Source organism: Chelonia mydas, chromosome 9, assembly GCF_015237465.2.
Source record: "Chelonia mydas isolate rCheMyd1 chromosome 9, rCheMyd1.pri.v2, whole genome shotgun sequence".
Classification (NCBI taxonomy): domain Eukaryota; kingdom Metazoa; phylum Chordata; order Testudines; family Cheloniidae; genus Chelonia; species Chelonia mydas.
This window is the reverse complement of record NC_057855.1, coordinates 27,270,405-27,286,470: the sequence shown is the minus strand read 5'-3', so window position 1 is coordinate 27,286,470 and position 16,066 is coordinate 27,270,405. Positions and strand designations below refer to the sequence as shown.

Here is a 16,066-nt window from a genome sequence, read left to right as displayed (position 1 = left end):
ACAATTGTTAAGAATAAAATGTATAATTGTAGGGACCAGAGAACCATACCTCCATGTCGCACAAAATGCCTAAACTGCTGAGGTCTTGTGACAGCACTGCATGTATATCTGAATAGCAGCAATGAGAATTAATTAGGGAAGGCGTTGTGTTCTAGGAGAGCATTTCTTCCTAGCATCTTGGGAGGAATTCCCTCCCTGGCTTTTCAACACCCCTTCCCCCCTTCCCTTTCCTTAACACATGCCATCTAGCTGGAACATCTTTGGAGTTTATCAACTCGCTGCTCCTAAACCATTGGTAGGGTTGCTGTCCACCAGTATGGAGCCCTTCCCCGCTTTGGTGGGGGAAGGGACATATAGGCCCTGATCCCATACTGTACTTAAGCATGCGCAGTAAAGCATGGGCTTAATTTTAAACAAGGAATAGTCCCATTGAAGTCAACAGGACAGCTCACTGCTTAAGGTTAAGCATTTAAGTGAAGTGTTGGATCAGGGCTACAGTGTCTAAAGCAGTTCCCACCTCTGCTGTCTTGAGGAGCAAGAGACTGGAAGCTAGAGATGGGGAAACTCCTATTAAGTCTTCTAATCTGTCCACTGCCAATGCAAGACTGTTTCCTATATTTAGTCCACACATAATTATCCCAAGTGAAGGGGTTTGCACCACTCCCCTCAGACAGCTATTCCCAATCCAATAGAAATGGTTGGCCGGAAGCTTTTCCTGACATCCAATCACAATGAATCCCATTACTCAGTTATATTTCCGTGTGCCATAATTCACCTTCCACCTTACTATTTACTTCCTTCAGAACCTTGCAACAAGCCATATCCCCCAGTTATGGCTCAGAGAAGCCCCACTTCTAGTTCTTTTAATCTTGCCAGTCCTTCTAATCCCAAACCATTTTTATTTCTCTTTTCTGAGTTCCCTGCCCTTTGTCACTATCCGATAGGTACTGGTGTGTGCAGAATAGAATGCAGCCCTCCAAGACGGAAAGCAGAAGCAGCTCCTCTGGGTATCAGTTTACCATTTTCGTCAGCAGAAGCAATGTGAATGCTGTCTTTCTTGAGCTCTTCAGTCTTTCTCTGAACTAGAATTAAAATACACAGTCAACATAGGCAGTAGCCAAGCTTTGACAATGTGTTTGATCTCGTCAAAGAAAAGAGCGGCAGGGAATGCACAGCTGGAGGAGAGGAAACACCAGGGAGGGATACCAAAATACATTGAGTGCTACTCTGTGGATGGGCCTCTCTTTAATATAGCGGTGTGGTGCTGTGAGGCCCCAGGCATTCAGTGCTCCGTCTTGTCTCCAGTATTTCCTCTTGCGAAGTGTTTGTATTGGATTTTACAAATAAGTATCCGTTAAAGTCTAATTGAGCAGCCCTTCTGCACACGATACCCCAATCAACAGTGGTTGTCCAGATAACATTTGGATGATGCAGTGTAGTTGTAGCTCTGTTGGTCCTAGGACATTAGAGACACAAGTGGGTAGGTAATATCTTTTATATAGAGACAAGCTTTTGAGCCAGTTTCCTTCAGGACACAACCAACTTTCTCTATAAATTCTGCAACATTAACCACCTGCCTCAGAACACTGTCCTCGCCACCATGGATGTCACTTCCCTATACACCAACATCCCTCACAATAACAGCAGACCTGCCTGCCTCAAATATTTACAAGACAATAGACAACCCTCAGATATCCACCCCAAACACATTGCCAAACTCATCCATTTCATCCTCCCCCTTAACGATTTTACATTCAACAACAAACACTTTGTCCAAACCATGGGGACAGCCGTGGGTACTAGGATGGCTCCCCAATGTATCAACCTCTTCATTGGCCACCTTGAAGAAGAATTTCTGGACAAATGTACCACAAAACCAATGATATACCTGAGATACATCAATGATATTTTCATCCTCTGGACAGATGGCTTGAACTCCCTCATAGATTTTCATCACAACTTCAACAATTACTACCCATCCATTAAACTCTCTCTAGAACACTCCCACACCAGCATCAGCTTCCCGGATACCACAATCAGCTTCAACAATGGAACCCTACAGATATCTATATACAAGAAACCCATGGATCACCCCACTTATCTTCACAGATCCAGTAATTATCCCAAACAAACCAAGAAATCTATCTACAGCCAAACACTCAGATACCACAGAATATGCTCAGAGGCGAAAGTCTGGGATATACACCTTAACACACTCAAAATCACCTTCACCAAACAAGGACACTCCACCAGAGAAGTAGATTGGATCATGGAATGGGCCACCCAAATACCTCAAGAGAACCTGCTTCAATACATAAACCCGCTCCAACCGCACACCCCTAGTTATCACCTACCACCCCACACTGGAACCCATACGGGATATTATCAAACCCATATTTGATGGGGACCCCATCCTGAAAGAAATCTTTCCTGAACCCTGACTTCTGGCCTTCAAACAACCCCCCACCTATCACCTCTCCAAGCTTATCATCTGAAGCAAGCCCCTGACAGACCAGGACACACCATCTCAAATCAGCACCAGACCTGCCAGAACAATGATGCAAAACCTGCAGACATATATCCAGTGATCAACATTCTCCACAACATACCTTTCAAGATCCATGGATCCTGCACATACATATCACAACATATGGTGTACTGTCATCCAGTGCATTAAATGTCCCAATAACTACGTGAGTAAAACCAGACAATCCCTATGTTCTCAAATGAACTCAAACAGGAAAATGATAAAAGATAAAAACACCCTATCACACTTTTCACATAGGTCGGATATAGAGTGATCGCTATCAGTCCTCATCCTCAATGGAAACCTGCACAACACTTTCAAAAGATGAGCCTGGGAGCTTAAATTCATTACTTTGCTAGACACTAAAAATCATGGACTGAACAAAGATCTGTAATTCACTAACCCCTCTTTTTGTCCTGTGACTGCAGAAGTGTTAATGGGCCACTCTATCTTGAGTGGTCCCTTACAATATGTGCTAACTATTTATGCTAAACAATCTTGTCCACCTTGCATTTAGCTGTTATGCTCTGAGTACCTTTCCCAGATATCAGAGTAGCAGCCATGTTAGTCTGTATCCGCAAAAAGAAAAGGAGTACTTGTGGCACCTTGGAGACTAACAAATTTATTTGAGCATAAGCTTTCGTGAGCTACAGCTCACTTCATTGGATGCATGAAGGGTCTGTCTGCCTGTGTGATGCTTTTGCAGGGAACAGAACAGGAATGGAGTATTAGAACTTGTTAGTAAGTAATCTAGCTAGAAATGCATTAGATTTCCTTTTGTTTAAATGGCTGGTAAATGGTAAATAAGCTGTGCTGAATGGAATGTATATTCCTGTTTTTGTGTCTTTTTGTAACTTAAGGTTTTGCCTAGGGGGATTCTCTATGTTTTGAATCTGATTACCCTGTAAGGTATTTACCATCCTGACTTTACAGAGGTGATCCTTTTACTTTTTCTTTAATTAAAATTCTTCTTTTAAGATCCTGATTGCTTTTTCATTGTTCTTAAGATCCAAGGGTTTGGGTCTGTGTTCACCTATGCAAATTGGTGAGGATTTTTATCAAGCCTTCCCCAGGAAAGGGGGCGTAGGGCTTGGGGGATATTTTGGGGGGAAGTTGTCTCCAAGTGGGCTCTTTCCCTGTTCTTTGTTTAACACGCTTGGCGGTGGCAGCATAGTGTTCAAGGACAAGGCAAAGTTTGTACCTTGACGAAGTTTTTAACCTAAGCTGGTAAGAATAAGCTTAGGGGGTCTTTCATGCAGGTCCCCACATCTGTACCCTAGAGTTCAGAGTGGGGAGCTGTAGCTCACGAAAGCTTATGCTCAAATAAAATTTGTTAGTCTCGTTAGTGCCACAAGTCCTCCTTTTCTTTTTCCCAGATATGAAAAAGAGCTCTGTGGGGCTCGAAAGCTTGTCTCTCTCACCAACAGGAGTTGGTCCAATGAAAGAACAGATTTAAAAATTTTATTAAGATATTTTAAAAAAGTGAATGGTACAGAGTTTAAGCATAGAAGTTTCTGGTAATCAGGGAATAACGTACCGATTATCAAGGGGTGTGAAGTTCGGTTTAGGATCGGATGGCGTAAGGAATACATAATCTGCAATATCTCCGATTGGGGGTAAAAGGTTGACGGGTCAAAGTACAGACATTGAGATATGAGGGTATGTTCATATAATGGCTATGCTCAGGTGTGGAGTCTAATGAGCGGATACGATGATGAGGATGGATTGACCCTCATTTGGTGAGATTATTACCTCAGTCATCCACCTCTCTAAGGGCCAGTCTACACTGGCAGTGCTAAAGCACTGCTGCAGCAGCATGTTAACGTGGCTTGTGTGGTCGCAGCGGAGCGCTGGGAGGGAGGTCTCCCAGGGCTCCAAAAAACCACCTCAACAAGGGGCGTAGCTTCCAGCGCTGGGGCACTGTTTACACTGGTGCTTTACAGTGCTGCAACTTGCTGTGTTCCGGGGGGTGTTTTTTCACACCCCTGAACGAGAAAGTTGCAATGCTGTTAATTACCAGTGTAGACAAGCCCTGACATTTGGTCCAATTTGGATGACTCAGTTGAGCAGCAGAAGGAAAGAGGCCATATATTTTCAACTCTATTTAGAGGCTTTGAAAGTTATCTGCCATAGGGATATGATACACAACTAGGTCTGTTATCTGTTGAGCATTCCCCCACAAACTGCTGGATATTCTTCTTACTAGCTAAACGTTCTGTCACATGTTTAATAATAGTTGTATTTAGAAGAAGTGCTAGCTAGTAGTTATAGCAAGGAGGTCTCCTGGGTTCTGTTCCCAAGTCTAACATTGACTTGCTGCAGAACCTTGCACTTGACTTCTGTGTCAAGTTTACCCTTGTGTAAAATAAGGAATTACACAAATCCTTGGTTACTAGGCACCTTATATAAAAAATGTTATAAATGTGCAATTACTACTATACATGTTGGCTCTTATACAGTAAGCATCAGATATTTGAACTAGCAAAGCCATTTCTTACCGGTTTTTCTGTAGATATGTTCATAAATCCAGCTTTTTTCTGTCTGCATTGACACGGAAATTCCTAAAGATTTCTCATGAGTTGAGTGATCAACATTATCTGATGTTTTTCTTTCACTACATATAAAACACAAATTGCAAATTAATCATGTATGGTAGCTGCAAAGAAGTTGCTTTTGAAAATCTATTCAAGCAGGAGGTTTTTCCAACTTGAGTATTTAATACACTATTAGAATTGAGAGTCACACATGTGGACTCTGGAAAAAGGCTAATGTAGTGCCAATCTTTAAAAAAGGGAAGAAGGAGGATCCTGGGAACTACAGGCCAGTCAGCCTCACCTCAGTCCCTGGAAAAATCATGGAGCAGGTCCTCAAAGAATCAATCCTGAAGCACTTACATGAGAGGAAAGTGATCAGGAACAGTCAGCATGGATTCACCAAGGGAAGGTCATGCCTGACTAATCTAATCGCCTTTTATGATGAGATTACTGGTTCTGTGGATGAAGGGAAAGCAGTGGATGTATTGTTTCTTGACTTTAGCAAAGCTTTTGACACGGTCTCCCACAGTATTCTTGTCAGCAAGTTAAGGAAGTATGGGCTGGATGAATGCACTATAAGGTGGGTAGAAAGCTGGCTAGATTGTCGGGCTCAACGGGTAGTGATCAATGGCTCCATGTCTAGTTGGCAGCCGGTGTCAAGTGGAGTGCCCCAGGGGTCGGTCCTGGGGCCGGTTTTGTTCAATATCTTCATAAATGATCTGGAGGATGGTGTGGATTGCACTCTCAGCAAATTTGCGGATGATACTAAACTGGGAGGAGTGGTAGATATGCTGGAGGGGAGGGATAGGATACAGAAGGACCTAGACAAATTGGAGGTTTGGGCCAAAAGAAATCTGATGAGGTTCAATAAGGATAAGTGCAGGGTCCTGCACTTAGGATGGAAGAATCCAATGCACCGCTACAGACTAGGGACCGAATGGCTAGGCAGCAGTTCTGCGGAAAAGGACCTAGGGGTGACAGTGGACGAGAAGCTGGATATGAGTCAGCAGTGTGCCCTTGTTGCCAAGAAGGCCAATGGCATTTTGGGATGTATAAGTAGGGGCATAGCGAGCAGATCGAGGGACGTGATCGTTCCCCTCTATTCGACACTGGTGAGGCCTCATCTGGAGTACTGTGTCCAGTTTTGGGCCCCACACTACAAGAAGGATGTGGATAAATTGGAGAGAGTCCAGCGAAGGGCAACAAAAATGATTAGGGGTCTAGAGCACATGACTTATGAGGAGAGGCTGAGGGAGCTGGGATTGTTTAGTCTGCAGAAGAGAAGAATGAGGGGGGATTTGATAGCTGCTTTCAACTACCTGAAAGGGGGTTCCAAAGAGGATGGCTCTAGACTGTTCTCAATGGTAGCAGATGACAGAACGAGGAGTAATGGTCTCAAATTGCAATGGGGGAGGTTTAGATTGGATATTAGGAAAAACTTTTTCACTAAGAGGGTGGTGAAACACTGGAATGCGTTACCTAGGGAGGTGGTAGAATCTCCTTCCTTAGAGGTTTTTAAGGTCAGGCTTGACAAAGCCCTGGCTGGGATGATTTAACTAGGACTTGGTCCTGCTTCGAGCAGGGGGTTGGACTAGATGACCTTCTGGGGTCCCTTCCAACCCTGATATTCTATGATTCTATGATTCTATGTCTGTAGGAAGGAATAAAGGCCTAGAAACATATTTTTGCTATCTCTAAGATTTATAGACTTATGCTCAACCAAGTCAGTCTCTGAAGGTCTCCAATGGACTAGACAATGAAAATGTCCTTAAAAAGGCCTTTGAGATTAAACTATGAAAATCTCAGACCAGTTTCTCTCTCAAAGCATTAAGTAGTAAATGAACACTAGGTTTGTTTTATACATTAAATACTTTAACACACACATTCTTATCTTCCATGGTAAGAACTGAGATGAAAAACGTCAAGTATGGGAAACCAGGATTAATCAAACCAGCGTTTAAAATTCCTGTGCTCCACCATCAAGGCTGACTGTTCCAATATTTGACATTTCTCTTCTTGTGTCTGATTGCAAAGACCCTGTTAAGTATCTAAGGCTTTTTGATTTATAAATCAATGCCAAGGGCCCAAGACTCATGAGCAAACTTAAAAACAGCAAAAAAATAGATGCAGGCATGGGGAAGGAAAAAACGTTCAGTAGGTGAAGCATGATCAACTTTAAGTATGGTCTATTTTAAACAGCAGTGAGTTAAAATTTGCAAACCCACTTGCATATCCCGTTAATTTCCAACACCTTTCATATGCAGAAGATTATAATCCACATCAGCTGTATCATCCAATTTATAGTTAAAGCATAACATCATATCTAAAATTAGGGCTGATCTACACTAGAAAATTAGATCGACTCAGCAACGTTGCTCAGGTGTGAAAAATCCACCCTCCCATCTCCTGAGTGACATAGTTAAAATGACCTCAGTCCCCATGTAGACAACACTAGGTTGAGAGAACAATTCTTCCATTAACCTAGCTACCGCCTCTTGGGGAGATGGATTTATTACGGGGATGGGAAAACTCCTCCTTTTTGCTGCAGTAAGTGTCTACACCAGTGGTTCTCAGGCAATTTACCATTGTGGGCTGCATATGCAGCTCTCTATTCAGTATATGGGCCGCATCCACATAATATATATACTACCTGTATGGCCCTGAGGATGTCACATGGGCCCCAGCTGTGTGCTGATTGGGCTGCAAGAGGCCGACGAGCCGTGAGTTGAGAACCACTCGTCCACACTCAAGTGCTATAGTGGTGCAGCTGCAGCTGGACCACTGTAGCATTTTAAGCGTAGACGTAGCCTTACAGACTAAAAGCATCATAGAGCCCTTCCCTTTTCCACTACATAGTGCAGCTGTCCTACTACCTTGCAGAGGTGAATTCAACAGTTGAGTTGAAAGCTTTCGCCTGCTCAAAGCTGTGAACAAGTAATGTATATGAAATATGTTGGTGGTCCTAGTACAGATCCTAGTGAACAGGCATTGCAAAAACAACCACCGGACAGACGTAGCGCAAATAATCGGCACCCCTGTTGGTTATTTAAGTAGAAGCCAAAACAGGATGGACATAGAGAATGAACTACCCTTTCACTCACAGATACTTTCCCTCCAAATCCAGGCTGAAGCTTATTCAAAGAGTAGCCCATGCTACCGTGGCCCATGCTGTACCAGCTTTGTGGATAAATAGAAGACAGCAGTCTCTGTGGCTGTCAGACACCTTTGACAAGGCCTACATCTTAAAAGCAGGCTTGAACTATATTCAGGAAAAACAATGAAAGCAATGGAGATTTGTAAGTAGCTTTCTTCACTGGTTCTAAGTTTCCCAGCTCATGATCCTGTTTGACCACCACCAAGTCATATTAAGTTCTGTGGTAATTTTGCATGTGCTTACCAGCTTAACTTGTGTAACGAGGGAGAGGAAGTTTCTCTTCTAATTCCACCTAATATTGTAGGAAGGCCTTTTGTACCTGTTGAACACAACAAACTAGTTGATGCATGCAATACAAACAATACTAAATGATTAAACACACAGACTCTTCAGTGCATCTGCTGGTCTAGGTACATGAGAGAGAACTGTAGGTGTTAAAATCCAAACACAAACATACCCTATTTTTAAATGGTAGTTCCATAGCAAGGTGCTTCTTAAAAGCAGAAATTTGTTACCTTAGTTCAAAAAGATGAAGTGTTGAGGACTAACTCCTGAATCGGTTTTGAGGGATTATTATTGCTGCATGCAGTCTAAACCTACTGTAAACCTATCCTCACTGGGCTTCCCAGGCTTCTGACCTGGAGATTCCAATCCCAGCAGAATTCAGCTACTCAGGGGCTCCTTTTGTCTAGCACTGAGGGTCACTTATGCCCACCCTTCTCACAGTGCCCTGCCTGCCAATATGCTATGTGTCTGTTTATAAAGCCCATCCAAATCAAGGACGTAAATACTTCAACGATCATCTTTTGCCCTAAACCCCTCCTTGGCTGTGTTGGGTCTGCTCTCATCCCTTGTGTTCTTTTTGGTTGATCATAGAGCACAAGTTTCTCAGTCAAAGACTTGCTTGTGGAACTAAGTCTTGGAAGAGGTTGACAAAATTTCTTCCTTAGTTGCCTTCGGACACATGGTAAGACACATTCACTGTGGTTAGCTAGTTCTAGATAGCTTGTTGCCCCCCTCCCTGCTTTATTGAATCTACTAACCCTTCCCCTCTTGCTCCCTTTTGTAATAATTGCACCTACAACTTTATCCTAACTGTGAGCTTACCTGTGAAAAGCAACTGAAAGGTCATTAAATGTTCCCGTAACCTATAATAATAATCTATTTGTGGGAAAATGTACAAAAGAAAGACAGACTACATTAATCTAAACAAGAAGGCCTACTGATAAAACTGAAGGACTATGTTAAAATCATGCTTAGTAAACAAGGGGAGTGTGGAACTGGAAATTAGGCCTAATTGCTGGACCAAATAATGAGGGGAGGAGTTATTTCAGCCAACCACCCCTTTTTGGGGCCCTTAAAAACAGATTTTGGGAGGGCAGGGAAGGACTACTACCACCACTGCTACAGCCACTGCCAAGGGACTTTTCATCATGATACCCAGATGTTGGCACATAGTAGGGACATGTGACCATCACCACTGCACCAGCAAGGACTCTAGTCTGCTACATGAGAGATCCTGCTCTGTCTTCCTCTCCCTTTTGTCTCTCTTTCTATCGCCCAATCTCTTGGCTTTTCACTTGAACCTAAATAAAACTGCACGGCACAGCTGGAGCACAATGAGATGAGACAGCCCAAGCAGCTCTGCTCAGCCTGAGAAGGACCAGTGAAGGAGAGGGACCTGACCACATCAGATGTCCCTGACTGGGGAGGCAAGCCAAGGTCCACAGCAACAGCTGTTATGGGTGATGTGCCGGCCCAAAGCACCTATTTATGACCCACTAGCCCCCTGTTTCCTGAGAACGTCAACAAAAGCCATATTTCCCCATCTTATCTCTCTTCTCTCCCTTCTAGATCCATCTGTTTTGTCAAAAGCAGTAAAGTGACTATCATTCCTGACTCAGGATTAAACAGAACTAGCCACTTTCTTCCTCATCAAGGAGGACTGTTTGATAGAATAAGACTCACTGTCGTGTCCCAGACCTTGAAGTTCCCAATGTTCGCTGAAACCTGGTGGGCTGAGAAGCTGATTGGAGGAGCGCCCAGTCTCCACCGATTGGTCCAACCACGCTATTTAAGCCAGACGGTGGTACAGGAAGTTGTTTGAGCAACAAGGTGATTTCCTGTTGTGGCTCCATGGGACCCTGCTTCCTGCACCCAACCCTGTTTCCAATTCCTGCTCTGCTCCTGGCTTCTGCCTCACCCCTGCTTTCACTCCTGTTCCCACCGGGCTCATGCACCATGCTTGATTCTTGCCTTTCCTCCATTTCCTGCCCTTACCTCGCTTCCACCATCACTTACTAGTCCTGTCTCTGACTTCTGACTCTGCCTTGATCCCTAGCTCTAGCATTTGGTTTCTGACCTTGGCTTTGACCCTCAGCTTCGATTCCTGATTCTGACTTGATTCCTGGCTCTGGTAATTAGCAGTTGACCATGGTGCTGACCCTCGGCTTTGTTTCCCCAACCTGGGTGCCTGCTAGGCCTCTAGACCTGACTCCTGCTCTGACTACTAGACAAGACTGCCTACATCCCAGTCCACAGCACTCGAACCAATATTCCCTCTCTAAAAAGACTTTAACTTTGTTTTGCATAATCACTCAGTTTCAATTTTTTTTGCCTTCTTTTAATTCTTTTCCTTTTTTTGTGTTTCAGTCAATAAATTTCTGACCTTTGGTATAAATTTCCTAGTGTGTTTTCCATGGTACTGATCTGGCTAAGGTCTCATATACCAAACTTTGTTTAGAACTGTTTACTGTGGAACAGTTACAGGTTATGTTAATATCTCTAACTTGTTGGGCCCATATACTCCATCATAATTAATACAACATCCCCTTTATTTATATAGGTGGAACACTGATCCCTTTTGTTGATGGGTGCTTCCCTGAAGGTTTTTAGATTTCCACTTTCATAGATTCCAAGGCCAGAAGGAACCACTGTGGTCATCTAATCTGATATTCTACAGGGTTGTATCCAGATGACTTTTAATTTAAGCCTGGTCGACACTAGAAACTTTTGCCAGTACAGTAATGTCACTTAGGGATTTGAGGTTTTTTATGACATTTTTATATCAGGAAAAGCCCGAGTCTGGACACAATTATATTGGGGAAAAATATGTTTTTGCTGGCATAGCTTGTTTTCTTTGGGGAACTATGATAAGCTAGAGCGTAAAAATGCTCTTTTGCTAGTAGAAGCTGTGCCTACACTAGAAAGTGTTTTTGTTCTAAATGGGGAGTAGACACTTTGCAAGTGACCTTATAAACTACATAAAATAGGGTTACTATTAAACTGAATAGCCTAGTTGGGCCTGAAGTCACTGTGTAAGGGAGGAACACTGTTCTTTTTAAGGTTGCAATTGTATTAGATTTTCCAACTATCTAACGAGACACCACCTCTCAGAGGGCAGATAACTAGGCAGGCAGGACACTTCTCTCTGGAATCAGATTGTGAAGGGTGGGAAATCCAGTAGTTACACTGTGCATATGCAATATGCATCTGGCTTTTATTCTCTGACCAATGCTTATTCTTAATCCTTTCTATGCAAGGAAAAATTATGCGCTTTGATACTGCCAGTTTTGGTGTTTTTCAAGATGATGTGCCAGCTTCCAGTATGATTCTAAGGAAAGGAAGGAGTGAGAGCAGTAGAATAAGGACAGTGGACTTCAAAAAAGCGGACTTTAACAAACTCAGAGGACTGATAAGTTAAGGTCCCATGGGAAGAAAATCTAAGGGAAAAGAGTTCAGGAGAGCTGGCAGTTTCTCGAGGTGGCACTATTAAAGGTACAACTGCACACTATCCTGATTCTAAGGAAAGATGGGAAGAACAGTAAGAGGGAAATATGGCTCTAGGAGCTTTTCAATGACCTGAAAATAAAAAAGGAATCCTACAAAAAGTGGAAACATGGGCAAATTGCTAATGAGTACAAAAGGACAGAAAAGCATGTAGGGACAAAATCAGAGAGGCTAAGGCACAATATGAGTTACATTTAGCAAGGTAAATAAAAGGCAATAAGATGAAGTTCTTTCAGTACATTAGAAGCAAAAGAAAGACAAAGGAAAGTGTAGGTCCTCTACTTAGCAGAGGAGAGTTAATAACTGATGACATGAAGAAAGCTGAGGTATTTAATGCCTATTTCGCTTCAGTCTTCACTAAAAAGAGTAATGGTGATCAGCTACTCAACACAATTAATATTAACAACAAGGGGGAAGGAATTCAAAGCCGGGAAAGAACAGATTAAAGAATATTTAGATAGAGACAGTCAAGTCGGCAAGGCCTGATGAAATTCATGGGTACTTAATGAAGTAATCTCTGAACTGTTAGCAATTATCTTTGAGAACTCCTGGAGGATGGCTGAGGTCCCAGAAGACTGGAAAAGTGCAAACATAGTACCTAGCTTTGAAAAGAGGAACAAAGATGACCTTGGGAATTATAGACCAGTCAACCTAAATTTGATACCTGGAAAGATACTGGAACAAATTATTAAACAATCAATTTGTAAGCACCCGGAGGATAACAGGGTTATCAGGAATAGCCAACATGGATTTGTCAAGAACAAATCATGCCAAAGCAACCTAATTTCCTTTTCTGAGTGGGTTACTGGCACAGTGAATAGGAGGGAAGCAGTAGATATGACATATCTTGATTTTTAGTAAGGCTTTTGATGAGGCCCGCCAACAAGGGGGGCAAAGAGGGCAATTGCCCAGGGGCCCAGGTAATTTAAAAGGGCCCAGGGGCTCCTGGCTGCCGCCGCCGGCAACACAGCAGGGCTAAGGCAGGCTTCCTGCCTGCCCTCGCATCCGTAGGCGCCGACTCCGTGGGTGCTGCAGGGATGGAGCACCCACAGGGAAAAATTAGTGGGTGCTCTGCACCCACCGTCAGCCAAGCTCCTCCCACCCCCACCCCCTCCTTCTCTCCTGAGCGCGACATCCCCACTCCTTCCCCTCCCAGCGCTTCCCGCCTGCTGCCTAACAGCTGTTTGGCAGCGCTTAGGACTTTCCAGGAGGGTGCAGGAGGAGTGGGGATGTGGCATGCTTGGGGGAGGAGGTGGTAAAGAGGCGGGGCAGGGACAGGGACTTGGGGAAAGGGGGTGGAATTGGGGCAGGGCAAGGGTGGTGCAGGGGAAGAGCCAGGGGCGTGGCCAGGGGCGGGGGGGGGTGAGCACCCACGGGGCAGAGGGGAAATCAACGCCTATGGTCGCTCCGCACTGCTCCCGGAAACGGCCGGCACGACCCTGAGCCCCAGGGGGAAAAGGGGGTCTCCATGCGCTGCCCCCAACACTGACACCGCACCTCCCACTGGCCGGGAACTGTGGCCAATGGGAGCTGCGGGGGCGGTGCATGCGGGCAGCGGTGTGCAGAGACCCCCTGGCACCCCCGCCTGGGAGCCACTGCCAGAGGGATGTGCCTATAGCTTTCGGGAGCCACCTGAGGTAAGCGTAAATCCCCTGCCCCGCCCCCCTGCACCCCAACCCCCTTCCACAGCCTACAGTCCACACTCCCTCCCGCACCCAAACTCCCTCCCAGAGCTTGCATCCTACACCCAAACTTCCTCCAAAAGCCCGCACCCCCTCCTGCACCCCAACTACCTCCCAGACCCTGCTACCCAACTCCCTCTCAGAGCCTGCACCCCTCACCCCTCCTGCACCCAAACTCCCTCCCAGAGCCTGCCCCCCCTGCACCCAAACTCCCTCCCACAGCCTGCACCCCACCAGGGCCATCCCTAGCTATTTGGGTGCCCTGCACAGCCCCAGGCCTCCGCAGGGAGGGGGGCACCTGCTCTCCCCCACCCAGAGTCTAGGCTGTGCTCAAGGCCTGCGGGGCCTGGGAGGCAGGAGCTGTGAGGGGGCACTTTGGGGGGCCCCACAGTGGCTCAGGGGATTAGCGGGGGGCCAGGAGCAGCCCGCTCTGCTTCTCTCACCCTGGCCCCAGCTATGTCGCTCGGAGAAGGGTGCTTGGGGGAAGGGGTCCCCCGTCCCCTCACACTCACCGGCAGCGGTGGGAAGTAGAGCAGCCCGGCCCCAGCCCGCATAGGCGCCAACTTTTCCCGGCACTGGTGGGTGCTCGAGCCTCATTAAATACCGCAGGCCCACCCCAACTCCACCCCTGCCCCACCCCATTCCAACCCCTTCCCCAAATCCCGGCCCCAGCCCCACCTCTTCCCTGAGAGTGCGGCGTTCACCCTCCTCCCCCCTCCCTCCCAGAGCTTGCTGTGCCAAACAGCTTTTTTGTGGCAGCAAGTGCTGGGAGTTAGGGGGAGAAGGAGTCGCGGTGCGCTCAGGGGAGGAAGCGGAGGTGAGCTGGGGTGGGGGTGAGGGGCAGGGAGCTGCTGGTGGGTGCAGAGCACCCACCAATTTTTCCCTGTGGGTGCTCCAGCCCCGGAGCACCCATGAAGTCGGCACCTATGCCAGCCCGCTTTACTCCGCCAGCTCTGAGCCACGGCGCTCCGCTTCCTGCCGCGGGTGAGTGCGGGGGGCAGTCCTTTCCCCGACCTGACTGACACGGCTGGGACCGGGCTCCGCTTCCCGCCGCCAGTGAGTGCGGGGCCCGGTCCTTTCCCCACAATCACCAGCGGTGGGAAGCGGAGTGCCGTGGCTGGGGGCTGGCGGAGTGGAGCAGGCTGGGGCTGGGTTGCTCCGCTTCCTGCCACTGCCGGTGAGAGTGGGGTCGCTGGGGGAAGAGCTGAAATGGGGGCGGGGGTTGTAGCCAGACAGCCAGCCCCCCCCCCCCCCCTCAGACCAGCATTGCTGGAAACACACGGGAGCCAAAACAACAGGGCACTTAACATAAATTCCAGCACAGCCTTTGAAGCTGTGAGAAGCACAGGTGTCCTGCTACAATGTGCCTCTGGGAACATATACAATGATTAGGCACACAGCAGACAGAGAAGCTGTGACAGACATGGCTCTTAGCCCCTACTAAATAGCGTGATGCACACACCCCAACATCCTAGGTGGGAAAATATTTACCCTGATAAAAGAAGTGTCCAGTAGTCGAAACTTATTGTTTCTCCCTTGCAAGTGTGAACTACTCTTGCGAGAGCTGGCGTCGCCCAGACAGACCAGCCCCAATTTGGCATAAGAAAGGAGAAAGAGAATAAAGGAGTACAGAGGTATAAGTATGGGACCTACAGCACCATGATTTTTGAGTGCTTTTCACTATCTATCTGCTGGTCAGATAAGTGACAGCCTCCCAAGGCTTCTGCAGCTAAGAGGGTCCCTAAGCCTTGTCCCTTATTCGTCTTTCCGCGGAATTGAGTGACCGATCCTGGCTTGGCACCGCTGGAATCGAGAGATGCAAGGAGGGTAAGAAGCACCCACACCTGATCTCCTATCTTTAGTGTACACATATTTTGAAATAGAGCTCTATACTTTGTTTTCTTTTCTTTGGGATTGTGGCTTCAGTTTTGTAACTTGTTTGTGTGTGTAACATCTCTACATTTAAATAAGTAGGCACTAGCAATTTTGTAACCACATGATTAGAATCTAGTTTAATAAATTTTGGTAACCATTGTGCATAAGCCTGACTTGTTTCTCTGGTTTACTGTAAAGCAGCCAACACAATTAAAGAACCTCAGCCGTTTTGGCTATAAAGCCTGGCCATTAGGTGAGAGTACTAAGAGCCTAGCGTTGAGTTGTGCCGCCTCCACGGGGCAAACTCTTGGGGCACCTGTCAGTCAATCCTGGCTGCCCACTGCGAAGGAGCTCTGAGCTCTAGCAGTTAAAGTCACGGGTGTGGAGAGGCTCTTAGTGCTGCCATTGGGGCACTTGTCAGTCAGTGTTGACTGCCCGCTGCGAAGGAGCTCTGAGCTCTAGCAGTTAAAGTCACGGGTGGTTAGGACCTTGGGGCATCCGTCAG

General features: G+C 46.3%; 1 protein-coding gene across 3 annotated transcripts in view; it reads right to left on the bottom strand.

Moving 5' to 3' along the window:
- The window catches only part of ERICH6 (glutamate rich 6), a 43,703-nt gene that overhangs the window by 19,811 nt on the left and 7,826 nt on the right, over positions 1 to 16,066 (bottom strand). For all 3 annotated transcript variants that reach the window (XM_043522371.1, XM_043522370.1, XM_007057376.3), the window contains exons 6-9: positions 8,459 to 8,534; positions 5,026 to 5,141; positions 1,020 to 1,082; positions 50 to 108 (exon numbers count right to left, since the gene is read on the bottom strand). In XM_043522371.1, coding sequence (XP_043378306.1) covers positions 50 to 108; positions 1,020 to 1,082; positions 5,026 to 5,141; positions 8,459 to 8,534 — 314 coding nt within the window. The remainder of the gene's footprint in view (positions 1 to 49; positions 109 to 1,019; positions 1,083 to 5,025; positions 5,142 to 8,458; positions 8,535 to 16,066) is intronic.